This window comes from Anguilla rostrata, chromosome 2, assembly GCF_018555375.3.
Source record: "Anguilla rostrata isolate EN2019 chromosome 2, ASM1855537v3, whole genome shotgun sequence".
Classification (NCBI taxonomy): domain Eukaryota; kingdom Metazoa; phylum Chordata; class Actinopteri; order Anguilliformes; family Anguillidae; genus Anguilla; species Anguilla rostrata.
The window spans coordinates 35207704-35235633 of record NC_057934.1 but is presented as its reverse complement, the minus strand read 5'-3'; the positions used below and the strand labels follow the sequence as shown (position 1 = coordinate 35235633).

General features: G+C 44.1%; 1 protein-coding gene across 1 annotated transcript; it reads right to left on the bottom strand.

The window, feature by feature from the left end:
• Positions 1-1550: 1550 nt before the first annotated feature.
• cavin1a (caveolae associated protein 1a) lies at positions 1551-26390 on the bottom strand. Its single transcript, XM_064321806.1, has 2 exons — positions 25604-26390; positions 1551-6196 (listed from the first exon to the last, which is right to left on the bottom strand). Exons 1-2 carry the CDS (start codon positions 26069-26071, stop codon positions 5417-5419), a joined length of 1248 nt encoding a protein of 415 aa, XP_064177876.1. The 5' UTR covers positions 26072-26390; the 3' UTR covers positions 1551-5416.
• Between the last annotated feature and the right edge of the window lie 1540 nt (positions 26391-27930).

Here is a 27930-nt window from a genome sequence, read left to right as displayed (position 1 = left end):
ACATTTGGCACATTTAAGAAAATGCCAATGGCCATGGATTATTCAAATTCATTGCCATCCTTGTTCATCAAACAACTAAATAACAACCAGTTGAGACCGGTGATTATTTTAAAGTCCCTGTGCAGCGTCCCTTTTCTTATATTTAAATTGTTCCCTTAGTTACTAAATTACAATATATATGTATTTTTTCTACTCATTAGACTTTGAAAAGATAAAAAATCTGCTTTGATGTAAAACCTGAATTAGTATAGCAGACTGAAGACTGGCTAGGCGTGTCAGTTCTGTCCTAATTATTTATGCATTCACTTTTGATTGACAGCCCGGCCGCTCACTCCCACTGACCAGGATCAGCGCTCACTCCACGTAACGTCAGTTGTCAGCTAGTTATCATACGACCGTAATAATAGATGACGAATACAGCAATAACAGCATTAGAAATATTGAGCCGTATATGCATGAGCCCATCACTTACAGCCTACAATATAGGACCCTAACGTTATAGGATAACCTACGTTAGCGCATAACATTATCGATTGGTTTTTTTGCGCGCAGTAACGTTATAACATCTGGAGTTAAGAATTAAGAAACGTTATACTCGCCAGCTAACGTTAGTTATATTTACACAAGATAAGTACAGCTCATTGCTACATTAGCAAAATTATCAATAGCCAGGCAGCAAGTAAATAGCCAGACAGCAAGTAAATTGGGGAGATGAGGTTAACGGTAGCGACCTTATAGTTCGTAGGCTTGATTCGATTAATAGAAGAGCCAGAACGTCATCTAGCCCTTTAAATTCATGATTAGAGCCTCCTCTTTTCCAAGTTCAGGAGCTTCCACTGAGTAAGACATCATACGGTGTTTACACCCTCATCTATCTACAAATGCATATGTCTCAAAACTGTGGTCCTGGAGAGCCACTGGGCCTGCTGGTTTTTGTTTTCACATAAAAATCAACAACCAATTCAGACCCAGGTGAGGTGAGGTAACTGTGATGTAAACTCCTTTAATTGGCCGATGAAGGCTTTACAACATAACAGAATAACAGAAGAGACAAAAAAGAGGTCTATTGTCCCCCATGTAATTTGCGGTTGAGAGTCTGTGTTTATTTCATTGATACATAGAACAGTTTAGAAAGAGGTGTGAAATCTTCCACAGTAGTTGCAAAGGCAGTATAAGGATAAAATCAATGTGTACTGTAGGGAGAATTTAAAATTAATTGATTGCAGGTTAACGATTCCTTAAAAGACTCATTTTGTCTATCGCTTCAATCTTTGAATCTTTTATATTCAAACCCCTATCTGTGTTGTCTAACTACTGTACATTTACAAGAACTTTAACTTCTGCTAAAATTTTAAAGCCTACTGTCCTGTAAATGGTTGCATATTTAAATATTGGCTCTGCAAATATGACAACTCGTGTTACAGACATATGGCTCGTGGAGTATCTGCCGATGTCATGTTTTCCCCTCTGTCACATCCAACAACACGAAAATTCCTGTCATCTTAAAATGTCACAGAAGATGATTTATAGAGATAGGCCGAAAGGCTGAATGTGAATCAGGTTGCTTTTATTGAGATATTAGTGGTTAGGCAATGTGGCATTATATGATACAGAAAGCAAATGGCATTGTTTGGGCTACATTACATACAGTATAAGCACATAACACTTAAAATATGTGGTCAGTGTGGATGGATTTTGTACACCCTCTGTATTTCCCCAAAGGGCTCTATGAATCACAAATATATGACATTTCCTTTTTGTTTGTTGTGGCTGCAGATAGTTTATATAAAGAAATGTGCACAAACAAAAATGGAATAGCCCACTGTTGTGAAATCAACAGCATTGAACAGACAGGACAAAGGGAATGAGCTATGTCCCAATCACAGCAAGAACCCTTCTCTTACCATGTACAGCTGAAGGGAGGCATCATAAACCAGATTATGTGCAGTTACTATGTCAATATTAACTCAAATAAGGCTATTATAACAAAGATGGTTGTTTTTTGAGATAATACAACCAGGCTCAAAAAAAAAGTCAATAAAGTTTTCATCCTCAGAGATGCACCCCTATATTTGTTGGATTGGTCAAGCTTTAAAGGGGAAGTTCACTAAAAAATAAAATAAAGCTTACATTTCCACTTACCTGGAGTGTTCTCTATGTGTCTGTAAATATGGAGGTTTATTCAGGTTGAAGATTCAGTCACATATTATGGTTTCATGTTGCCAGGTCTTCCATGAATGGTGGATAGACAAGGAACATATTAATCTTTACATATTTACATCAATCTTGAGCAGATTGTGTACTGTAAAACTCTACGTTGCTACTATTGTTCTACTGTAAAAGCAGTGAAAAAAGCTTTTGCTGTTATTAAAGTGAATTGATGCTGCATTGCTATATATAGCAGTGATTCACAAGTACACATACAAGTGTATGCCTAAAAATTTAAACGATAAAAAAATGCAACAAAGTGATTTGCCGTTCTATTGTGATAGCATTTTATTTGCGGTAACTTCAGTAATACGCAAAGCCTTTGCCTCTTTGCTTTTTGGAGGCATCGATATACTTCTGCCCTCACAAGCCCTCTCTGCTTCCTCCAGAATCTGCAGCAATCCCTTTAGATCTTCAGTCTCTCTGCCTTGCTGACAATATTACATCACTTTAACTGGATCACACCCCATAAACGTATCTTTCTACCCAACAACTTATCTAGGGCTAACATGGGAGTTAGGGAGAAACTTAGATAACCCTCATTCCTCTCACCATGTATTTGTTGTTTTTCCCACAAGGTGTGAAACTTGCATGACCAACTTCCTCTTTGGCACTGACCACAGCTTGGGAGGGGAGCTGGATCGTCCACTCTTTCTCTCTGTAAAATGTGAGCTGAGTGAAATGGTCCTCATGCTGTATATAAGCTTCACACTATTTGTTTGTGACTGTCCTTCTTCTGGAAGCCCTTGTTTGGGGGACACTGTGCTGTTGGAGATGCCTTCTTTCCAATCAGACATTAAACCAAGGTCCTGACGCACTGCGGTCATTAAAGACCCCATGAGTCTTTTCGCAAAAAGTAGGGGGTTTCCCCAGTGTCCTGGCTAAATTCCCAACCTGGTACTCTCAAACTTGCCACCTAATCATCCCCTGATTTAATTGGCCAAAAATGTTCTCTCCCTCTCCACATTAACTAATGTGTGGTGAGTGTTCTGGCGCAAAATGGCTGCTGTGCATCACCCAGGTGGGAGCTACACATTGGTTGTGGCTGAGGTGAGTTCCCACTCATTACTGTAAAGCACTTTGAGCGTTCAGAAAAGTGCTATATAAATGCAATGATTCATTCTATACAGCTCCAACGTGCCTCCTGTGTGATGTAAATGGAGCTGCTCTGCACAGCCCAAACCTGCTTCAACGAACCAACACACCTTGTTTGACAGGCCAAGAAACACCTTTTTCATATCGAGTGATGCCATGACGTAATCTTTGGCAGTTTCCCGCAACTCAAACGCACAATATTAGACTGCACAATCATTATATTCTTCTCTGTGGCATTGTGTGTTGAACATCAAATAATGTGTTTAACGGTCGCCCTATACATACGGTATTATAAACGTCTTTCCAATATGCAATTACACCAGAAAAGCCAAGGCTGAAAGCAGAGGTATTGAGTCATAACCATCATGCTGTTTTTATAAAGATGACCATTCGTGAGACCTTCTATTGTCATGCCCTTAAGATATCAAAAGTACACAGTAACCAACTGATCTGGAAGAATTCACTTCTGGCAGTAGAAAAGTGGAAACATTATATATAATGTGAACTGTGTGTGTCTGTGTGTGTGTGCGCATGTGTGTGTGTTTGGGATTGCGTGCGTGTGCACGTATAAGCGTGTGTGTGTACGTTCAGATCTTCTAAACTGTGAAACAGATGAGGCTTTGAAACTGTGCAGACGCATGCATATATTTACAACAAAACAAGTGAGAAATCACAAATCTAATTTCTGTCTTTTTCAATAAATCTTAGCAATGTCTTAAGAAAAAAGATATTAACTGACAACAGCCTCAATAACTTTGTGTTTTTCGTAAATTCAGACTGATATTCTTTCTCAAACTGCCATTTATGACTCACAAATGTTTTAACATTAAAGAAAGAATCTTTCCAGGAGATTTCAATTCCCAAAATGTCTCATGGTTATTATTCTAAACAGTTGTGGTATCAGTCTGATTACACTTTATAGCATGTCCAGCATTCAGTTAATGCACACCATTGGGAATGCATCGCTGTGATTGGTTCATTAGCTTTGTCATTGATCCTTCATTTTTTAAAAGTGTACATTCATTTGTTTAGTTGTTATTTTTTTAGTGAGAAACACTGCATAGACATACATATGACCATTGATTATCTTTCTGGAAGCTTATATGTATGTAATGTACATTTGAACTTTTGAAATCTCGAAGATTGTGAAGTCATTCTTGTGATCCCTTATAAATCAGTTTCTCTGAAACTGAACAAAACCAAAACCAGCACAAATTGCTTTTTTGTGTGTACAGAGTGGCACCAAGGTTGGATCACATTGGATTCTGGCTTAAAAATTCAATTTGTAGTTATGCTGGATCTTTTTGTTTTTTATGAAGAGAAAATATATCTGTCATCTATATCATCCATTGTGTCTTTATGTTTCCAACTGCATATGTTCCAAATTCTCTGCTCGTATTTATTCATTTTCATTTAGCTGGCTGGGATTCTATATGCAATTAAGACTCCCAGTCAGAGGTTTACTTCAAGCATTTTGAAGTTATGTCATGCTTAGAGATATAGCCCTCACATAATTATGTAATTGCCAAAAAAAAAAAAAAAAAAATATGATACCTTCACAACCGGGGTAATCTGATCCCAAAAAGGAAAAAGAAAGACTGATGTATAAAAACAATTAACCAGGGATACTCAAATCTGGCCCTTGAGGCCATTTGTACTGCTGGTTTTCATTCTTCCCCTCTAAAACTGGGACACCAGGTGAGTTAAATCTCTTGCCATCAATTAACTATTGGGTAGAAAAGAAAACGAGCGGTACTACTGGCCTCAAGGGCCAGATTTGAGTATCCCTGCAATAAACCATAAGAGTGTTTAATGTCTTTGAAAAAAGAAGCTTAAAAGAAGAGATAAAATCAACAGAGAGAATAATAATTTGGGAGTGTATTTTTCTTTGATCCTCTGTGGGACTCAGTTTGAACTGAACTTAGGATTCATATTCATAGACTGTTACAACATAAATGGAGAAAAAGAGTTTTCACTCTACTGACTGTGAAAAGAAGCCTCGCCCCAACCTGAATCTGTCCTTTGTTCGTATTTATGATGTTGCGTGACATCCCTCCTATCTTACCCATGCACATGCCCCCTCCCCCGCACCTCTAACCCCTCCCGGGCTGCACTAGTCGCTGTCTCTGTCGTGGTCCTGCTCGACCAGCACCAGCTCAGAGTCCTCGGCCATCTCCAGCAAGGCCTGCATCTCTGGGCTGTCCTCCGTCAGCATCTCTGCTGACTCCCCGGCCTCCTCTACCTCCTCCTCCCCAGCCACCTCCACCATTTCTGTGCCCTGCACCTCCACCTCCCCATCCCGGATCTTCTTCACGTGGAAGGTGAAGGGTGGCACTTTGTAGACGGCTGTCTTGGAGCGGGCGTAGACGGTGTGGTCAGGGGTGAAGGACTTTTTCACCTTGTCCCTGGAGGACTTGAGCTTTTCTCTGCGTTCTGGGTTGACAGACATGCGGGTGCCCAGCTTGCCCATTTTCTTCTCAATGTTTAGCCGGGTCTTCTCCAGGTTCTCTTTAGTCTTCAGCTTGGTCTTCTCCAGATTCTCCTTGGTCTTCTGCCGCGTCTTCTCTAGGTTCTCCTTGGTCTTTTGTCGGGTCTTTTCCAGGTTCTCTTTGGTCTTCTGTTTGGTCTTTTCCATCTTCTCCTTGGAAAAGGCCTTCTTGATGTTGTCCACTCGCTGCATGCTGCTGCGTTTGAAGTGTTCAATGCGCTCGGCCCTCGATGGCTCGATGGTCTCCTCGATGTCCACCTCCTCATCAGAGGAGAGGTTAATGTTGGCCTTCTCTGTATCCTCCTCATCCTCCTCCTTCAGCTCCGGTTCCCCCTCACCCTCCACAGCCTCTGAGACCTTCATGGACTTGGACACAGACACCTTTGAGGGAAGCTTCACTTCGTCCTATAGACACAAAAGAGAGAAAAACAGATGCCGTTATGATCAAGTTAAATTAAAGTTGATCTACTATTCATTATCAAGCCCAGCAACAATTTCTGAGGTCTTTAGTAAATACCAGAGGTATTTGTGTGTGTGTGTACTATGTGTATGTGTTATTTCAGAATAATTTCATTATTAGAAAATACTCATGGAAATGAATACCTTGCCAAAAGAAAAAAAAATATTCATATGCTGAGGACTATGATTAATAATTTACATGGAAGAAGGAGTTCTCCTTCTGGCTTTCCTTTATTTAGACCTTGCTACACTTGTAAAGAATGTCATGCATATCGTCAGTGGAAGGCGCCCTCTTGTGGACACTTCCACACAATTACACTCAAGGACTGTCTTGAAAGGGAAGATAATCCATTTTGTTTATTGAAATTATTACAATAAATAACTGTATGTCTACAGTATTTGCAGTTGAAAACAATGTTCCTTACACAAGAATTGTTTTCAGAATCAAGATAACTTTCATGCATACAAAACCATATCTGAAGGATTTATCTGCTACATCACAATATGCATTGAACTATTTATCTGCATTATTAATTAGTGGACACAATCTTCATTGTGGTTTGGATCAAACATATATGGTGCAGTTGACATTTCTCTTTCTAAACCTGCCCAAAGTGTCATTATGATGAATGAACTGATAGAGCATACAATGCAAGAACAAGAACTTTTTTGCAAAACAAACACAGCATTAGCGTACAAAAGTCAATACTGTTATGCTGACTTGAATGTACTATTGTGCTGGAGCCTTGGACCTGTTGGACTAGGAAGCTCTATCTCACATGGGTTCGACAGCATGAAAGAATGACAGACAGCTCCCTGGGAATGTTTTTGTGGTTACATTTGGTTTAAAAATGAAAGTTTTCTAGCCAACAAGGCAGAGCCAGTCTACATCTGGGTAAACCTGAGCAATCGGAGTTGACCTCGTCTATTTATGTCATTGTCTCAGCTTAGATTTCTGCCTCTATACATCTGGCTTTTGCTCACTGAGCTAGCATTAATGTGTAATAAAGTGCCATTGATTTGTACGTGTGTGTGTGTGTGTGTATATGTGTGTGTGCATGTGTGTGTGCGAGATTGATGTCTTGTAAAATTATCATGAAAGGCCCTGAAATCAGCATTAGGCAGTCTGGGATGGGATGGATCATCACTGTGTGTCTTCAGAAGAGGGTCAAATTAGTAACAGATAAAAAAATGTGTTTTATGATCAATTGAAAATATGATTGAGTGTGTATAAGCTGCAGTACCATGAACCATGTCTGGCCATCTTATGTTTCAGCTAGTCAGCTATTGTTGCGCAGCACATAGATAAAGCTGATCATTGCTGTTTCCATTTTCGCTTTCATCATGGACAAATACAGTTATTTTAAAAGTTATCTCATTGCTCATTTGGAATTCTGATATGCTATATAATTCATATAAAAGGCGGTAAATGTGCATTTTGATCCAAGAACTGAATTTATGGCACAAATAGACTACTTTGCAGGCAATTCGGTGTGTTCGTGCACCATCAGTAGTTAAAACTGATATATACACAAGTTTTCCAGTGACAACAAGGGATCCATAATTATTATCAGCTTTGCAAGGCTCCAGTGTTATAAACACCAGAAGACTGCATAGTCTCTCTCACAAAGAACATGCAACATTTTCTCACAGAATACTATTCATTCCCATTCTCATCAGCTGGGAATAATTTTTTTGCATTTATTTATTTAAAAAAAAAAAACCTGGAGCACCCAACCTGGAGCATGTCCAAATCCCAACCTAATTTGGAATTTCTAAGTGCCGGAAATTGCAGCCACGTTCATGCTCGCACCCCACTTGGGACAGTGTGGACAGCCGGTGTTCTGCTCCGAAACGTAGTGTTGCCAGCCTGCTTCTTTTCAAACTGCAGATTATAGCTATGATCGACCAGCAGGGGTCGCTAGAAAGCAATGAAATGTGAACCCGAAACTGAATAAATCCTCCCACGCCCTGGGCGACACAATTACCAATTGCACGCCACACTATGGAGCTACTGGCCACAGTCAGCACTGGCAGCCTCAGTTCCATGGAGACCACAGTGTGGTGCCTTAACCCAGTAAGCCACTTAGCAGCTCCCAGCAGGGCATCATTACTGGTGTTAATGTCATTAATTGTTTTTGATTGTGTCATTTACGTACTGAATTTAACTGGGTGGATTACTGAGATCAGCACCAGACCTAATACATTATCTTTACTTCCATAGTGAGGCATTTACATGCATTGCTCTTTTCTCAAGTGACAGAAAATAATTTTTTGGGATGCAAATTTGATATAATGTGGTGCACACACCCAAAAATATCTGAATGAAAAACACATTAATAAAACCTGTTCAGTTCTTCCTTTCCCAAGTGAAAAGGCTTGTCAATCCCCCAGTTTAACCCAGTGCTATCAGTAGACCTCGCCCATACGTAGGAAAAATGTCTGTAAATTTGAATGTAATGCTGTCAACTCATCTCATCTCCAAAGTGTGCCTAGGCCACCCAAAGCATCCTGATGCCCACGCTATGCCCTTGGACAGCTTGCCTCTTCTCTTGGGTCAGCCCAACCTTCCATGGCCCTGTCCCTCCATTTCTCCATCCCCCTCCTTCCTCCTCTCAGGTCGTTACTTTTTCCACCCTCCCACCTCCCCTTGCCAAGAAATTAGCTAACTTTTACCGTCCAGGCTCCTTAATGGATCCCAGGTCTCCTCTGGTTTGCCAAAAACAATCAAAGGCCTCTATTTATACTGCCTTAATGGCTCCATTGTTCAGCGTTTCTGCTCCTGATAACAACGCCCATCATGCACTTCATCCCCCCTGCCCTCTGCCCGGCGTGCAGGAGCGGGGAAGCCCATGGACCCTTTGACTGACAGGCGCTCGCCCTGGGCAGGAACTCCGTGAATGCCCCGGGGCTGACACGAGGAAACCCACACCTTGCATCTCTCAGCTGGCTGGTCGTGCAGGTAGTGCGCTCCCTGCCAATTCTTATCGGACTCCACGGGAGCGCCGCACGGAAAACTTGCGTTTTGTTATCGTATCCCGGGCCCCGCCCTTTCCTCCCGCGGCCCCGTCCCCCGTTCCGTGCATTCCAGGAGTGGAAGCCCCGTTCTGTCCCGTGCCTGCCGAGGGCGGCTGTACACAATGCGCTTGCTTGTTTGTGGAAACGACACATTTTTTCCACCATCCTGAGACACTGAGTCACCGTTCCTCCGTATCCACCCCCCCCCCTCCCCGAGTCCCAAGCCCATATTATGCATTGTTCCCCAAGAAAACAGGAACACCCAAATGCATAATTAAACCAAAAAAGGCAGCAAATGGGGATACGAGTCCGGGGTACGCGTTGAATTGGCTAGCTGTTTTCCATTGTCATTTTTACAAAGGTAGCACCTTTAATCGTTGAAAACAATCTGTTTCCACTCCTTTGAGAATAAATTGAAAAAAAGCAAGTTCACAGGGAAGGAGAGAAGAACCAAATGACCCTCCACAGTGTGTGCGCATTGGTGTGCATATGAGCCTGTGCATGTATGTGTGTGCATATGTGTGTGTGTGTACGTGTACATATGCATGTATATCAGTGTGAGTGTGATTATGCGGGTGCGTGTTTGCACGTAGGTGCGAAAGAGTGTGTATGCTTGTGTGTGTGTGTGTGTGTTTCTGTGTGCACGCTTTTACACGTATGTGTGTGTTCTGTGTGTGTTATCAAAGGTGGGGGCAGGGGGTTGTGTAAACTCTGCCTTGAGAGATCTGACTGGGCTTTTCACACAAATCCAGCTCAAACAATTTCCTCATACTGCAGCTGCCCAAACATCACTCATGCACTGAGCTGGTCACGCAGCACAGAACTCCCGCAGTGCGGGAAGGAGAACTCTGTTATTCTTTTTCATCTGATAATAAATGTGCAGCATGGGACCTATTCTCTATCAACTTGAAGGTAGGGAGCAAGCACAACAGGGGTAGCGCTAGTAGGAGATAGCGCTAACTGGGAGAGGCGCTGGAATGGGGTGAGCCCTATGACTGACTGTTTATGATTACACTGTCTTCACTGTCCTCGCAAATTACAATGAATACTGATCTTGGAGAATTTTTAACATTATATTGTAATATATTGTAATATTATTATATTGACCGGGGACACAAGGGAGATGAGCATTTATTTTGATGAAGTAGGATTGATATCGAAGACCAAAAATCAGTGATCATCTCAATGACTCACAAAATCTCTCACAGGAAGAAATCAGAGGTTTTACAGAGGGGGGGGGGGGGGGGGTTGTGTTGGCGGATATCAATCTAGCTTTATACAACTCCATCCAGCCCACTTCAGTTAAAGAGTACTTTTAAAAAAATATTTCTTCAGCAGAAGTCATTATTCACTATGCATTTCTATAGATAAATATTTACTGAGGCAGTTTAGCGCATATTTATTGCTGTTTCCTAGCCCTTGGGTGCCACAGCAAAGTTCCACCTGGGGTCCCAGCCTGAAATGCTATGACAGAATTTATCTAAACATTACTCTACACAGTTGCTTTGGGCCTGAGTGAGAAGAGTGCTGCAGTTATATAACTCAAATGGCTGCAGAGGCAGGAAAATGGAAAAGACCGGGCACGGAATGGAATCCCGCAGGATATTACATGTTCGGCATGTTCACCGCTGCTTAACCGGCTGGGATCCTTTCCCCCCTCGCTACTGTTGCAGTCATTGTTTGTGGAGGCGAAGGGTGGGCCGGAAAGGGAACTCCTGAGTGGACGACAAAGATATTAGCGCTGTAGGCAGGGAAGGTCTCGGAGAAGGGAAGCCAGGCAGCCAGAGACAGGAAATGCCCCGGTGGACAACAAATCCAACTTCCGCTCTTTCTGTAGTCGAGTGGCTACAGTGCAGGTACTTGTAAAGAGGGAAATCCTTTGATACAGCTGTGATGAAGGTCAGTTTCAACAGCTTGCATGGAGTCAAACAGAGTGTCACGCCTCCTAGTGTCACACTAGCTCTGAACCATAGACAAGACTTGAACTAAAATACCCTTCCTTAAACCATGTACATTTGTACTAACAGATTTCCACTTCAGGGTTCCAAACAGGCAACATAAATATTTTTATGATAAGTTCTGTTACACCACTCTGCAAAGCTGGCTGTACTGCTGTACGTTCGAAGTTTGTTATAATTTTATTACATTTTGGAGCACTACAGTACCGCTTAATATAAACAAATACAATATCCACATAATGTATTACTGAGACTATGTATAAAAAGGGCTGTAATTCCTACACAAGTTGATATGGATGTAAACACATGCAAATTACTGCGGTTTAAGAGCGGCTGACAGCTGACAGTTAATCTCATATTCATAGTTTCATTTCAAATCCAATGTTCTGGAGTACAGAGCCAAAACGACAAAAATTGTGTCGCTGTCCAGATACTTTGGACCGCACTGTGTATAGCACCACACCAAAACATGAATAGAGGTTCTTGCTGTGAGTCTACTGTTTTGCAACTTGAGCATACATGGTAGCATAAATGAATGCGGAGCATTAAATCATTCCTCTCCAGGAGCTAAATCATCCCTTTCAAGAAGCAGAGGCTTGTTCTGCCTCCAGGCATTCTGCAGCCCTGTGGAAGTCACAGTAAAAAAGGGCTGCCTTTCCTTATCTGGTGCTTTGTGTCGTTCGGGCCTGTGGGGGTCACAGTGTCTGTTTATTTCGGGTCCGCCTTCCCTCCTCCAGTCCAAATTCCATCCACACTTCCCTGGCCACCTTCCACCATCACATTCCGCTCTCCCCTTCGGCAACAGATACTGTACACACAGCTCGTGGTTGCCCTTGGTAACAACTAAGGTATTAAAAAAGCACCAGGCGGAATGAGGCAAGGGCAGCAGCCATGTTAGCACTGCCGCCTCCTCTTGTTTCTCACACGGGAGAATTCAGCTCGTCTGGCGGCAAGTTCCCACGCACATGACGGCAGTTTCCCACGCACTACGTCCCATGAATGAATAGTACATCAGATGAGAAGGACAGTCCTGAAACTGAGCTCCGATCTACTCGCACAACAATGGAGTGCATTTATACAGCCTTTGCCTTCCATTCATCGACTCAAGCAGATTTTCAGTCATTTGCACACTCCACAATTTTGAGCCAGCACACTCATCACACACAGGGAGAGAGAAAGGTTTATGGTGGGTGATCTATCTAAGCCAAAGGGAGTCTGTTGAATGATTCCACATCACTGCCACATGTCATATGTTCATTGGCCACCACTTCCAGGAGTAGCCTCAATTTCCTCCTCGATGTCATCATATTGGTGAGGGTTACAGGGAGGCATGGCTACTGACCTCCGAAGCATGCCACTTCTAACCAGCGCAGCCCCTCTCTGCAGCATATCTGGAATGACCCCTTCCGGTCCTTAACTGTGTCAAACATGGCGCACCAGGCAAAATTTATCACCCGGAATAAAACGAACTGTTTAAAACAATGAAAGCCAAGTTTGCTCAACCCATTAACAATGTTATAAATTACTGCTCTGTAACGGTGTGAACATTTTCCTCAAGAAAAGGGGGCCAAAACCTACAGAGCATGTTCTTCATCAGCGCCCCGAGTGAAAAAACAGAACAGCCAGTTGTGTAAATCACTGATATCGAATCCTGCTGCCGCTTCTCCAGCTGCCATGCGGAAACCCCCAGGTCCGCCGCTATTGTTTGCTCGGGAGACACGTCTGCCCACTCGCCGTGTTTTTAATCTGCGCTCAAAAGACCATTATGTAAATGACAAATACAAGCGTGAGGAGGGAAAGCGCCTGGCTGGCCGGTGGAAACTCCGCCGCCGTGCAGCGCACTCTGGGGCAGACAGAGGGAAGGCAAATAAAGAAACGGGAGCTGCAATCAGCACAGGATACACCCCGCTCATCCTGAGAGCCTGTATCCTCACTGCCCTGCTGATCGCATTACCACTGGGAGGAAACGATGCCACAGAACTGTCACCTATCCGTGCCATGTTAACAGATTAACAGACAATGACAGATGACCAAATGAGAGGAATCTGCAGGGTTTCTCCGCTGTGCCAGTGGAAAAGGTGGGTTTTGGTGTTGGGAGATGGCTGCCATGTGCCTGTTTTCGGGTTCCTCTCTCTTTCACTCCTACCTCTGTCACAGAGAGAGGAGCTTGAGTTTGGAACCACGGCTCGCAGAACGAACTGGCGACTTGTGTGGTGTTTACAGTGCATGGTTACTGTATCTGAACACAGCCCCTCACTATGTGTATCTGTGTGTGTGTACAGTACTGAGGCCAGCCAGTTTCTGTCAGAACAGCACACCACTGAGACACCACTGGAAAGCACCAAATAAGGGAATATATGAAGGAAAATGCCGATAGTGTTTAAAGAATCAAACACAGCCACGTTATTACATCATAATAATGAATACTCATGTATTATATTACACAAAAATCTGAAATAGACTGCTATACACTGTACTATACTTAATTATAACTATACTCAGTCTAGTATAGTTAGTATTAATGTATACAATGATAGGTAAGAGTGTAACAGCATATTATTAAGATGGTAGTTATTAAGATGTGAATTATTGGATGGCTAAGTCAAACATTATCTACAATAAAAAAAACATTTCCAGATAAACCAATGATTTAATGCAAGCATGTTGATAGTTTATAGTTCCAGTTACTCAGGACAAATCCCAACAAGCTTTACTCCAAATAAACAGGTCTATATATTTCACTGTATTTGAAAAAGGCAGGGTAAAAATGAAATTGTTAAGAGAGTAGAGTGTGGTTGCCAGTTCAGCCTTCTCAAGGCTAGATGAGTAAGAGAAAAAGTATCCACCACAACCACTCTAAATCCAGTACTGCAGTGCTTTGCTTTTTATGGAGCCTTTTTAATCAAGAAATTGTGGCTTTGGTTGCTTTTTGGTCTCATTCCTCCACACAGACATTGGCAGTGGATTATTCTAAACGAGTACACTGTTGCTAAGACAAACTAGATCCCCCCTCCCTCATCGTGCACTCCCACTCCTAAGCCAACCAACTGAAGCAACTCTCTCTTTCCCAATCAAAATCTTTCAGAATCCCACATTACTTTATAATAGACACTCCTTCCAATATTTTTTGAGAAACTAAGTAACAGTCATATAATGCCTCCTTTTGCCCAAACAATTTGTTACACTAAGCACATCTTGGGACAGTAACTTGTGTCCCATGACATATTGTAATCAAGCCCATCTGGTCAGCTTTGGCACAGTGAAAAGGTCAGACTGTTAATCCAACTTTAATAGTGTTTATATACATTCATAAGGGATCAAATGCATTCAATCACTGTAGATTCAACACTTTACTGAGTAGCTTTAACAATTTGAACTACCAGTAATTAATCTAAAATGCCTTCTTCTATATAATGATAACAACATACTGGTTCACAGACTTGCAACAACAGTAGGATAGAAAGTAAGAAAGTTTCAGAAACGGGCTCCAACAGGAGCCCGTCAAATGAGAATATGGTTGCATGAACTGACAGACATCATGATACATGCTTCCCAGTTATTCTAATTACAACATCCTCTCCCAAATTAGTGGGTGAGGATATTGTAGCTACAACTTAATTGCAGGAATTAAGGTACTGGTCAGTAGTAGTCTTGCAAGCCAGGATTTTTTTCGTGTGGCTATAACACCTGGCCATCATAAAAGAGTGCTGTTTTTGATGACACACTCCAGTCTAATGTGACTTCTTTAGAACAAATGAGTGTTCAGACAGCAACGCCCTTTTAAAAATATTTATTGAACCCCGCGATTCGGAAATAAACTCCTTCGTCAGAGCGTAGGTAATGTGACTTATGTCATGTGAGCTAACATGTTTTGCTCTAACTGAGGCCCAGAGCCAAAACACCAAAACACCAAAGCAAGAGTGTACAGAGAACTGGTACTATTGTGTTGACTACTGCGCCACTGTGTGGACTATACAACAGCCAATTCTATCCAAAGCTGGTGCTGCTGGTGAGCCAAAAACAATGGAGAAAGCTTGGTCATCTGAGAGTGGGACTGGCCACAGGACACTGGCTGTGTTTCACCCCTCTGCTGCCCAGTTAGAAAGTATTCAGCCGTGATGAGTAACTTGGAGCTCACTTAGAGTGCACAGTGAAATGGTTAGTGTTAAATCAACACTTACAGTGTACATATGGTCCCTATTGGACTCAACCCAGAACATGTCACTGTGCAGGACAGATCCATTCACTAAGGACATTCACCCAGTGTGGTGGGACATTGTGATGAGTAACTTGGAGCTCACTTAGAGCGCACAGTGAAATGGTTAGTGTTAAATCAACTCTTACAGTGTACATATGGTCCCTATTGGACTCCATAAGAGTTCAATCATCCCTGAACATTTTACTGTGCAGGACAGACCCATTCACTAAGAACATTTACCCAGTGTGGCGGGACATTGTTGGGTCCCTGTCATTGTATTCTTTAGGAATTTGGCCGCTCAGACCAGGGGCTAGCAGCTGCTTTCAGCTGGCCTGTGCACTGTGCGGTCAGCAAAACTTTGCCAAGCATTTTCAATGGACATGTGATGTTTCTCTGTCACCCATGCAAATATCCAACTGGTATTCATTACATCATTAGGATTATTGTTGTTATTACAAGCTTTCAATGTGAATATTGCAATTATGCAATTAATGGTTAGTGGCTGCTAGCAATGGTGGCACTGGAGATTTAATATAAACTCTTTTGACCTATGGTGGAAACTTGTCATATTTTTCTTTATGGTTACAAAATGTGAGGAGAAAAATTTCTTTCATGTGTGACTCTTCAAAAGCACTCACACAATAAATTTGTTTTTATGGAACCCTAGAACACTTTTGAGCTTGTAGATTTTGGTGTCCACAGATTTCAGTGGGTTATCCATGGAAATTTCCGGTTGCTAAGCTAAGCAGTGCATCACGGGACACCCACAACGTCAGACTGGCGTAGGACATAAGGTGGTAGTGTTTGACGTGGTGAGGGAACAGAGCCTGGGGTTCCCCTGAAACACGCCATGGAAGATTTCCACTGAGCTTCAGCAAACCTCCTCATTAGTCTCATGTGTGGAGCTCATTCACAGCTGTCTGCGTACTGAGGAATCCCCGAGAACACTGTCTCCCTGTTCCTCTGCAAGGCCCCACCCTGTGGTTACACAATATCCATGCTGGAGCCTGAAAAGGGGGGGTTTTCCACTAAAAATTACACAGGGAATCCTCATGACTTATCATTTGATACTGGCAGAGAGCGAGGCATGGAAACGTAAACAAGCACTATTGTGTTTAACTTTTATTTTCGTCGTTCTCCTAGCCTGACCTCCATTTCGTTTCAGACAAAACGTTTGTAAAATAATGGCCCTCTCAAAGCCAGGCTGGTGCTTCTGTGTGGACACAGTCCACAAGCAAAGGGTGGCATCCACATGACACAGGAGGAAAGGCCAAACAAAGTGGACTCAGCTGTGCCATGTGCGGAAAAGAGCAGAATTGAGCGAGAGCAAAATGAGAAACCTTCATGTGTTCTAGCACTGAGCTTGGCTATTAAACACACCCTGGCGCTTTGTCAACAGACCAGAACCGGATAGAAATGTATAGGCTCTGAGCTTGGTACCCACAGAATGCCATGCTCAGCCCCTCCCTGAAAAAATGGCGTCTCTCAGCTACAGTGGGGTGAGGGGACAAACACAGTACACGGAGTGCAGAACTGGAGCTCCCGAGCAAGAAGCATGGGAAATACTTTGAGAGGGGCGTGCTAATGACTCCATGGGGCCAGCTGCTCTTTTTTTCCCTGTAATCATGGGTCTGGGAGAAAGCGCTGTTTTAAGTTACGGGATGCCGGGGCCACCTCAGGGGAGTGCTTCCCCCTCTCCCACAACCCACGGCCCTGTTGTTTGGACACCTCATTCGACCTTCGCCTTCGAACCCCATGCCAGGCTCTGGGGACAACATGATGATGTCAGAGAGATACTTCGCCTCGACCCGAGCTGCTGCTGCCACAGGGAGACGGGACTCTTAACAGATTGCGGCAAATGGACGACCCACCCAGACTGCGGGTTCATCTCTATTTCAACACATCATTCCAAGTTTAATCTGGTTTATAGTTCACTCTGTCTGGTGCTACAAGACAGAGCTTGTCACTGTGAAAACTTGCTTGTTTTTGTAGACGGGAGATGGATGCATTTCTGAAAATGATGTCACTAAATAAATGTATACACTTACCCGCATTTCTTCCCAGGTATAATGCATACCTTGTAAGACAATTAGGATTATGCCCAGCCATGCCAGTTAGACACAGCTGGTTGAAATGAGAGACTGATTTATGAAAAACTCCATACAGTTTCAATCTATCAATGTGAGGTATAAACTTCTGCACAACTTCTCCACACCCCAGCTTGACAATCTGACTGCAGCTGCATCCCAATGTGCCTGAGTTCTTAACACTAATTCTCCCCATATACTATAACTATAACATGACAACCTACAATCTGTTGCTTATTAAATGCATTCTGAGAAATTGCTTTAGATGAATTTAACACTTCATTCTTAATCTTTAAAAAAATGTATTTGTTGCTGTCCAGTGTTCATGTTATGGAATTATTTATATTGAAAATTGATATTTCATACTATTGAAACTAGTGAAATCTAATATTTTGGTCATAAAAAAAGTATTTTCAAAATTGTTGAATGAATTCATTTTTGCATATTCACATTTTAAAATTACATTAGCTGCCATGCTTATTTCAATTTTTACAGGTTTGTTTGACCTTGATTATGAATCCGCTGTAATCTGGTCCCACTGATGTTGGTTATGTGGGAGTTGTAATAAAAAAGCATTAAGCAAAAAGTTTACTCTTAGCATACCGAGTACAGGATGTACAGTCAGGACCGATAGTTTACATGTTTGTTTGGAATGCATTCCTAGTTGCTATGGCATTGTGGTTGTGCTCTTTCCAAAAATAAGAGGGAGTTCTGTAGCTTTTGCATGCAGATTTATAGCCTCAGACTATGCTGGGATAGCCTTTTCTATAACTCCGCTCAGTGGCTTTTCATTCACCAGTTTACTGGACACCGAGGGAATTCCAGCTGTTCAAAAAGTCCACGTTAGTAGAGATGATGAGACTTCACATTCCAGCAGTTCTAAATAATTCGATATTGGCGGATGGTTAAAAAATAATATTTTATGCACTGATTAATTCATCCATCTGAAAATGATACTGAACATCACTGTGCTCCAAAATGATTTACAGTCTTCCACAAAACACTAAATAATAGCTGCTGGAAGGACTGAACGTATCAAAGCCATCTATCTTTGTTTATACAGTTTTGTGTTTGACCGACGTTCCTGTTGTGTAACAGGCACCTTTTCTCTGTGGCCCCAGGCGATGTCTGAATGGAAATATTGAGGCACTGTGCCTCTATTGTTCTCTGTTTTTGTACGGTCTTTAGACCTGGGGATGTGCTTCATGCTCAAAACACTCCTCCATTCTCCTTTTTCAAAGTACACCTCATCCCTGGCATGTCAGGGTGTACAGCAAAGCTGGCCAACAGCAGCTCCTAGATCGCTTACACCTGGGTAAGAAGGTAGCATGCCAGCCCCCCCCCCCCCCACCCCCCAGTATTTTGTTGAGAATTTTTAATCAGAAGCACCCATTGACCACCCACATGTTATTTCATATTGGCGATCCTTCTTCCCTGACACCGCATTCGCAACACATCATCACCGTCTATTAATATCCACTTTCCCATCAAACAAACATTAATAATTCTTCTTAATTATTTTCACAGTCATGCCACATATGGTCTCCAATCGCTGGCTCAGCTGCAGGTTTTTCATCCGCTTGATAGGTTGGAGTGGGTTTCATCCATATTCATCGCTTGTGATCTGACTGAACCTACCCACTCACCAGGTAGTATTTTGATTGAACATCTGTGCGACTGTGTATAAATTGCATTCTGTACAGATGAATTTATCATGTCTGAAACCTGCTTCCTCTGTCTGCATCACACAAGCAAGTTAGAACTCATTAAACCATACCAAGTACATCAAGTTCCTGTGGCAGACCCAGTTAAAATGCCACTGGCTCTGCAGATACCTGGAACTGCAATTTGTTTTATAGACGCAAACATACACCCTGCACATGCGAAGTCTTGTTGCAAGTCAAGCTACAATTGGATGTTTAAATTCAGCCCCTCTGGCTGCTATGGAATACAGCAGCCACCCTAGACTTCACGTCAGACCCACTATTTACAACCAGTGGACAGTTCTAGTTTTTAGGACCTTATGCACAGGTTGGGCGTGGCCCCCTGACTGTGGGTGCCCACAGTGAAACACAGAGAAACTGAGAGAGAGAGAAAGCCTGTGTTTGCACGTTCTTTCAGTGGAATGTGAATGCATGCCTGTTGTTCCCCCAATGGCAAGCCTGGCTGACAGCATCATAAGGCACAGCACACTTGGGTTTATCTTGGCCTTTATAAATCACGCCGTCCTCTCTCTGCTTGTGGCCATTGACTCTGCAAGCCCGAGGAGAAGAAAACAAGGTGGGCTGGTGCACTTGCAGCACACGACAGCAGGGAGAGATGAGAAGGATCAGCTAACGGGCACGGAGGGCTATAATGTGCGAGCGTGCAAAACGGCACGAGGAGCGGGTGCTGTTTTTCAAGGAAGGCCTGAGAAGACGTGCCTCAACACACAATTTACAGAGCCCTGTCTGCACAACAACCGGCGGAAATTCACCCTGCCAGAACCAACCTGAAGTATGTAATAAGAAACACTGTGGAGAGCAGTGATCTCATAACTTCCAGCTTGTAATAAAAGCTATTAGTAGGTACCTTCAGATCCCTGTGCACGATGGAAAGGCTTACAGGATATCATTTCATCCCTCCCTTTATCTCCGAAAGTGGCCCCCTTGTGAGACACGACTAGGTCCTCACTGTTCTGGAGTCGATGTTCTGTTTTTCCCTCCCGTGGGGACCTCTGGCAGGGACTGACAGGAGGGAGTGAAAAAAAACCCTTTTGCAGCGAGGACACAGAATTATTTATGGCTCTGCAAAGAGATAGATACACACACGTGCGCGCACACGCACACATAGCAGTATAAATATATATATACACGTGCAAACACACACATGCACACACACACACACACACACACACATACTGAGGTGACTGTGATGGTTGGACAGATTTGCTGCCTGATTCTACTCTGATGTGTTTTGAGTTGAAATAAAGTAGAATCAGCTTCTGCGAGTGCTAAAAAGGTCAATAAAAATATTCCCATAGGAAATGTATAATTTCACTAAGCAAATTTGCCATGTTGAATACACAATTCACAGATACAATGTTTTGATGTGTGCTGTGTTTGCCAGACAGAACTGCACATTGTGTCACTGTGTGTATTGAACTTTTCTGACTTACCAAAAACGAGAAAGCAAATATTGAAGAACATTGCTCAGTTTAACTTGAAAAGTCGCAGATCACCATCAAAATAAGATAGGATATGTTACTGCTACGCTTGACGCAAGAAGACAGTGCTTGTTATGGCGACTGGCTCCAAACATGGTCACCACACAGCAACACATTACTGAGTGACTGTAAGCTGAAAACACTCACTGATTTTGGGAGAGGGCCTCATCAAATGAGAGGAACCAATCAGGAAAAAATGACTCCCAGAGCTTTTCCGTTGCAAAATCAAGCAAGTATTTGGGACTTCCTATTTTTAGAGTTCATGTTCCCTTTTCCCCTCTTTGGTGCAAGCCCAGTTGTTTTTTTTTCTTCCCATTTCTCTGACAAGCCCTCCCTGGATATGTGGTGTGAGGCCCTTGAGCTGATTTCACATGCTTGCCAGGAGAGAAACCCCGACATGTCCACTTGAGTAACTTGAGTAATGGGGGTTACGCAAATCGGCTATAAAAAGGATTTTTGAGTGAAAAAAAAGAGTTTCAGCAACTCCTGCCCTATATGGTCTTGCAGAAAGAAAATACTGGATATGATGAAGAACACTAAAACAATCACATCTGGCAGTGATGAATGACGTGCAAGAATAAGACTACCAGTTATTTAGGAAGGGGATCTTATGCCCACATATTTTAGTGAAGAAAATGGCACCAGAGTACATGCCCCTCCCTTAAAGAGCAACATTCTTACAATGCCCTTATTTGGAGATTGTTGCAAGCCCCAGCTGCATGTAGATGCTTCTGAAATTATAGTTATGGCTAAGAATCTATCATGGAAACTCATGGAGTTAATGCGATTCTGGTAATTTATTTTAGTAAGTAAAGCGATAAGGTGAAAGTAATTACCCTGGGCCCCTTGCTTTCCTAAGCCCCTTGGCAACCATGCTGACGTGCAATGATGAAATGTTTAACCTGTTTAGACATTGCTGTCCAGTGCCTGGTCCAAGTGCAGGGGGGGGGACCAAAGGGGAATGAGGCTGAGATTTGGACAGGGGTGGGAGTGCAGGGCGGAGATGCCAAGGGGATGAATCAGCCCGCTAACTTGGCACAGCCGTTTATCAAAAACGCCCGCTTCCCCGGGGCGCTCTGTGCAAGGAGGACGGTCTCTGCTTTCCCCAAACGAGCTCCCCGCAGCACGCGGACATTCCTGAGCGACTGGACTGGGAGATGAGTGACTGCGAGCAAAGGCTCAGGCGGGTGCCGTGGGTACGGCCATGGGCGCGTGCCACCTAGGTCAGAGTCGAGGCCCGGGCCGGCGGCCGTGACCGAGCAGACCGGTGGCCCCAGCCGGAGGGCGCGGCTCGCTCCGATGTCATGCCAGCTGGGAAAATCTGCCACTTCTGAGACTGACATGGGAAGGGGAGGGCACAGCCGCTCCCGTTTCAGCAGCGGAAAATGCACGTGACCTTTGACTGAGGAGGAGCCCAGCACGAGGGAGGCTTTCATTTTTACTTTCCCCAGAGGAGGAGAGGGGAAAGGGGGATGGACCACACCTGTTGCGGCCTGGGGCTCCGGAGGACAGGGAGCGGTGAACGTCAGGTCAACAGCCACTTGCGGGCGAAGACAAACAGGCTGTGCTTGCTCTATTACAAAGCCCACCAGCTGTGACCACGGCCTACTGAAAAGCAACTCCCCCCCCCCAGCTGAACGGTCCATACAGTACGTGCTGAGGGACGGGACGACATGGAAACACAATGCAGCTCTCCGCTGTGACTCATTCTTTTGGTCTCAACCAAGAAGGCATGCCACAGAGACGGCCACGGTTCTCCTTTGTGAGTCACGCTTTTGATCTCCTCTGGGGAGGGCAATCCAGCTGCTCCGGGAGAGGGGGGGGGGGGGTTTGCCTGCATTTGGGTGTCTCGCTGAGTCGCTGCGTGGAGCCATCTTTGCTCTGCGTGTTCAGTTGCAAAACGTTCCCTTCTGTGAATTTGCGAGTTGGAAGCGGGTTGCTGTTCTGGAGCATTATGTCGTAAACAGCATAGCGTAGACGCCTGTGGAAAATGCTGGCACATGCAGAGCAACCCTAACCCCAACTCCCTGGCTGTCATGCTTCACCCCAATTGGCTCTTCACTTCTTCCCCCGACCCATGTCACAGACAGGGTCATCCCCGCAGTTGCAGACAGAGTGAACCACGTCCATCCCTGCCCCGCCCTGCCCCGCCCTGCTCTGCCCCACCCTATCTCACCACACGGACAATCGAAACCTGACTCTGAGCCACTGTGATCCACACTCACTCCTCCAGTGTAATTTAACCTGACACCATGCGGGCATGGGACAAAAATAGAATGGGTCTGTGGGCCCTGCAGAGTGGAGGTGGCAGTTTGGTTTACCAGGCTGAAACTGCAACTTTCACTTGGTTCACGTGCTGCATGAATGTGTCGGGTGGGAATCAACACCCATGCCGCATTAGAGAGGCGCTGAGCAGGCCAACGTGTACATGACAAAAAGTCTAAAGATACACCTAAATGAATTTTCATAAAGATCTAACCAGCGTAGCAGCGCCACACATTTCATAAATAAATAAGCTCATCTGAGCAAAGAATGTCAGCCCTTCTCTGCGTGCCGTGACAGCCCTCCGAGGGCTGTTCCCTTTTTTGATTAGGATTAAGGCTCTGTGGTTGGGTTACATGGAGGCAGGAGCTCTGAAAAGCCTCCGAGCTACTTAAAACATCCACTCATCATGTAGCAGCGCTGCATGAGGCATGATTAACTGAAGCAGCTCACAGAACGGCAGTTACACAATCCGCACAATGTAAATGGAACTCCTCGCTCGCCGGCAGCGATTTTGTTAGAATTCGGCCTTGGATTCCCGGGAAAGTGCACACCATAGACACACCATGGCATAGCTCCTCTGTAGTAATGAAGATGGCGCACAAAAGAAAAGGCGAAATCTTGCTTGCCCTTGGTAATTCAGGGATAGCATTGAGAAAAGCTTGGTTCGGGTTGGATTTCTGTGAAATGCCCCGGTGTAATCTATGAGCCCTTATTGACGTTCCAGAGAAGCCATGCATATGAGCTTGCATAAGCATGTTGGTCCCAGAACACACCAGCAGAAATTCAGTGTCCTGCCAAACTCTCAGTAGGAAAACAGAACGCCAGAGAATCAGAAAAGAACTGTGCTGTCGATATATTCAGCCGGGCTGAACTGTTTTTATTGACTTTGAAGTTAAGTGAGAGAAAAATTATTTAAGGAAACTCAGAAGAACACTGCATTCTTTCTTCCCCTTTCAAAGGTTTCATCTGCTAGGCATGAACAGCCATGGGCTGCCAGCTTATCTCGGAGGGCATTAGAGTGGAGATGAGCCTGAGTGTGAGTGTGGAGCTTCTGGAAGACAGTGGCTGGACCGCCTGCACAGCCCCCCTCCCGCCGCCCCATGCCTGTCCTGGCTGCAGGCATGGATGGATGTTGGAGGACTGCAGAAAACTTTCCTGTGAGCCAGGGTGGAAACTCTGAATGTCTCCCACCACCGCACAAGCTGCAAGCTATTAGACATTACAGCATGCAGTGCTAAAAAAAGCACAGGCTCTGGAGCCATAACTACAGAGCGTCTTTTCAAACCAAACGTCTGCCGTTTCTTTCCCCCCTCCTGCTCTCTGTGCCACCGCCAACCCCACCTGAACCCACTTTTAAAGAAGCAATCTGCCATTCTCATGGTATTTTCCACCATTTTCCAAGACTGACTCACAAATGGATTCCTTATGGCATTCACTGAGCCACATGTACAGAGATCTGGCGTTAGCTTTCAATTCATTCACCACAATGAGCAGCTCACACACCCTAAATATGACGCCCCTCTTCCATAATAGATCCGAGCCAATGAAGTTTAACAGCGTCAAATGCAGGCAGACAGAACACTCAAAAAATGTCAGCCTTAAAGAGAGACAGATCATGTGAGTTATGGAATTCATTAAAGAAGAAATTACTCCAAAGCCTTGGAATCAACACCATTATCCATGATATAAAATAAATCAAATCATTTGATTTAAATCATAATTTGAACTGAAAATTAGGATTTCTTAGAATGGGTGTCAGTGAGCATGAGCTTCATTATGAACATTAACGGCAAGCTGTTTGAGGGATTGGACCCCTAGGAATTGTCCGTTCCTTGCCCAATCTTGTGAGCATGTCTACCGTCACTGAAATAATTTGTTTCTGGCTTCATTACTGATGGCATAGTGATAGTATATATCATATGGTTGTCATCACGGCTTCATGATCAGTTATTGAGCTGTGCCTTATTTAAACCATTGGTTTTACACAGCACTGATGTGAATGGCCAGGGATACTGGTTTCTCTATTAATCTACTGTGGCAGGACTCAGTGGTCCCTGATTTCCTCTGCCAGACTGAACCCTGCCACATCCACACACCCGTATAAACCACTGATAGCTATTTACACACAACATTTTCACATAAGAAATGCCTCATTATCAATGAACACCTGCAATTTCAGCTTCACCATCAAACACATAAGAGCTTGTTCTTTGACATGCAAATGAACAATGGAGAGTTTAAACAAATCAACTGAGACGCTTGACGATGTGTACACTGTGCAGAGCTCTATCCCAGTGGGAGCTGTGAGGGGCGTCAGACGCTGCCACATGGATACATGTGTCAGTCCTGCTGTCCACATCAGCAACGCAGAGTAACTCAAGTGTGGAGTGACATTCCATCACTACAGACTGCACAGGACACTGCAGAGCACAGAACAGAGGAACCAAGATGTCCCTATCTGAAGCCCTCTAAAAACTGATTCACAATGCCAAATGCAGGAAAAAAAATTCAATAGACCATAGTGAAATGGCAGTCACATTGAACCCCCCCGCCAGCCCCCGCCCACCTCCCACAAGCCACACCTTAAACCCCGCACCCCACCCAAACAGCCATTCTCCTGACCTGGTATATCATGACTTTGAAGTTACGCCTCTTGAGAAGCTCGTTCTCGTTGCTCTCCAGCTTCTTGATCTGGCCAGCCTGCTTCTCCAAGTTGGTGCGGACCGTCTTGACGTTGACGCTGACCTTGCGCACCTTCTCCAGCATCTTGTTGACGGAGTTGGAGGTGGTGGTGTGGCTCTTGGAGAGCTTGGTCAGCTCGCTCTGGATGCCCGTCACCGAGCGCTCCATGTCCTGCTGCCTCGTCTCCAACCCGGTCTGGGTCTGCCGGATTTGGTCCACGGCGCCGATGATCTTGTCCAGCAGGGCCAGCACCATCACCCCGTTCACCTGCCCGTCGCTCTTCTCCTCCTTCTCCTCTCCCGCCCCTGTCGCCTCGTCTTCATCGTCCGACGGTGCTAGCGCCACCTCCTCGTTGTCTGACACCTCGGCCAAGGCCACCGGCTCCATCTGCAAGCTTGAATCTTCCATGGCTGTCAATGGCTTGTTGAAAATTGGGAAATAATAATCACACAAGACAGCACTTAAGGGCACACGAGGTCCAAATCCAACTTCTGTTTTTTCCCTCAAAGAACTTTTTCTCTGCCTTCTCACCCAATTCCCTCTCTTTTCTCCCTTCGAGCCTTCTTTATTTTTCTCCCCTCTTCTTTCTCTCCTTCTCTTGCACTCTCCTTCTCTTTCTTCTTCAGCCCTGGGTAGCTGGCCAGCGGACAGGAGTGGACACCTCTGACAGCAATAGACTGCACGCCTGGACTCAAATGCCACAGCTCCCCGTGAAACCGTCCAGTCAAACTAGCCTGCTGCTCTTCCTTTCCACACCCCTTCACACTGCTCCTCCCTTTCCCCTCCCAGCCTGAGGTTGTGTCCGCCCACCAGTATAAAAGGCCCTGGCCCTAGCCACCTCCCTGGCTGGTCCTGGAGGGCCAGCCCCCTCAGCAGAATGGTTGGAATAGTTAGAGTAGAGCTGTGGAGCGGTCTTCACATGCAAGCACAGGCACAGCTAGGAGAGGAATGTAAAGCCAGAGCTCCAATCATTTTTTCCAAAGTTTCCCCCCCCCCCATCCTTTCAGGACATTTTAAATTAAAGCAAGGGAGAGGTTGCAGGGAAGTTAACTGTTTCTGTTATAACACTGGCCAGTGGTTAACTGAAATGCTAATGTAGATGTGGCAAAGACAGAACTGATTTTGACTGTGACTAAAAAAAAAAATGGTTTCATCAAAGTACTGGGATGGGCAAATCACATAGAGGGAGAGAGGGAGGAAGAGAGAGAAGGATAGAAAGAGAGACTAGGTAGAGCTGAATTGTTTGGATGTTGTCCAGTAACACCCCCCCCCACTCCATTGTTTTGCAAGAACAAAGGAAAGGATTATTTTCAGAGGCATCCTGGCATCTGGTCAACAAGCACAGATTAATAAAGACTTATCCTGGGTGACCCACCCTGACATATATACTCACACACAGGTCAGCCTACAAATAACTGGAATACAACTCATAGTGAGCAACGAGTTCTCTAAATCTACAAAAATCACACAAAATATATATTTATCAAAAACTGCTGTCAGACAGTTTTTGATGAATATTGTACCCACTTTTTCCATTGTTGTCTGAACAAACTGTACTACAGCATCGAGACAAAGACAACACTGAGGTCAAATGTTGGCCTCAGCTCCCCAGTGCATTTGTCTCAAACAGAAATCTGTAATGCCATGTGCAGCGTGCTCCATAATGTTTGGGACAAAGACTTTTTTTTCTTGATTTGGCTTGTGGTACTCCTCTCTTCTAGATTTGTAATCAACATGTGGCTGAAGTGCAGATTCTTAGCTTTTATTAAAGGGTATGTTTATACATTTTTGGTTTCACCATGTAGAAATTACAGCACTTTTTATACATAGTCCGCCCATTTCAAGGCATAAATATTGTGGCGCTCACTGTAAATAGCCTTAGTTACAGGCTGTGTAAATAAGCCTGGAGAATTTATTTTCTGCTATCCCTCATGCCTCCAGCAGAGGGAACATTTTCTAATCCAAGCCTGACAAATAAAACCCTGCAAAAACGTGGCTTTAAGTGACCAGAGCCTCATAACTGCAAGGCAGCTCACACACCAGTTCAGTGTTTTGGTATGTTGTTCACTTTCGCCTTTCATGTATAGCCTGATACTAAATATACCTACAGTTAATTACAATGTCGGTGAGAAATTCTCGACTGTTGCCCACTTCCCTGCAAATGGTTTCACCTCAGTCCTTCAGGCCTTTAAATTTATGACACCTCCACAGAAATGCCTATTGTGACATCTTTGGATCTCTCAAAAAAAAAAAACTGAGAAAGAAGC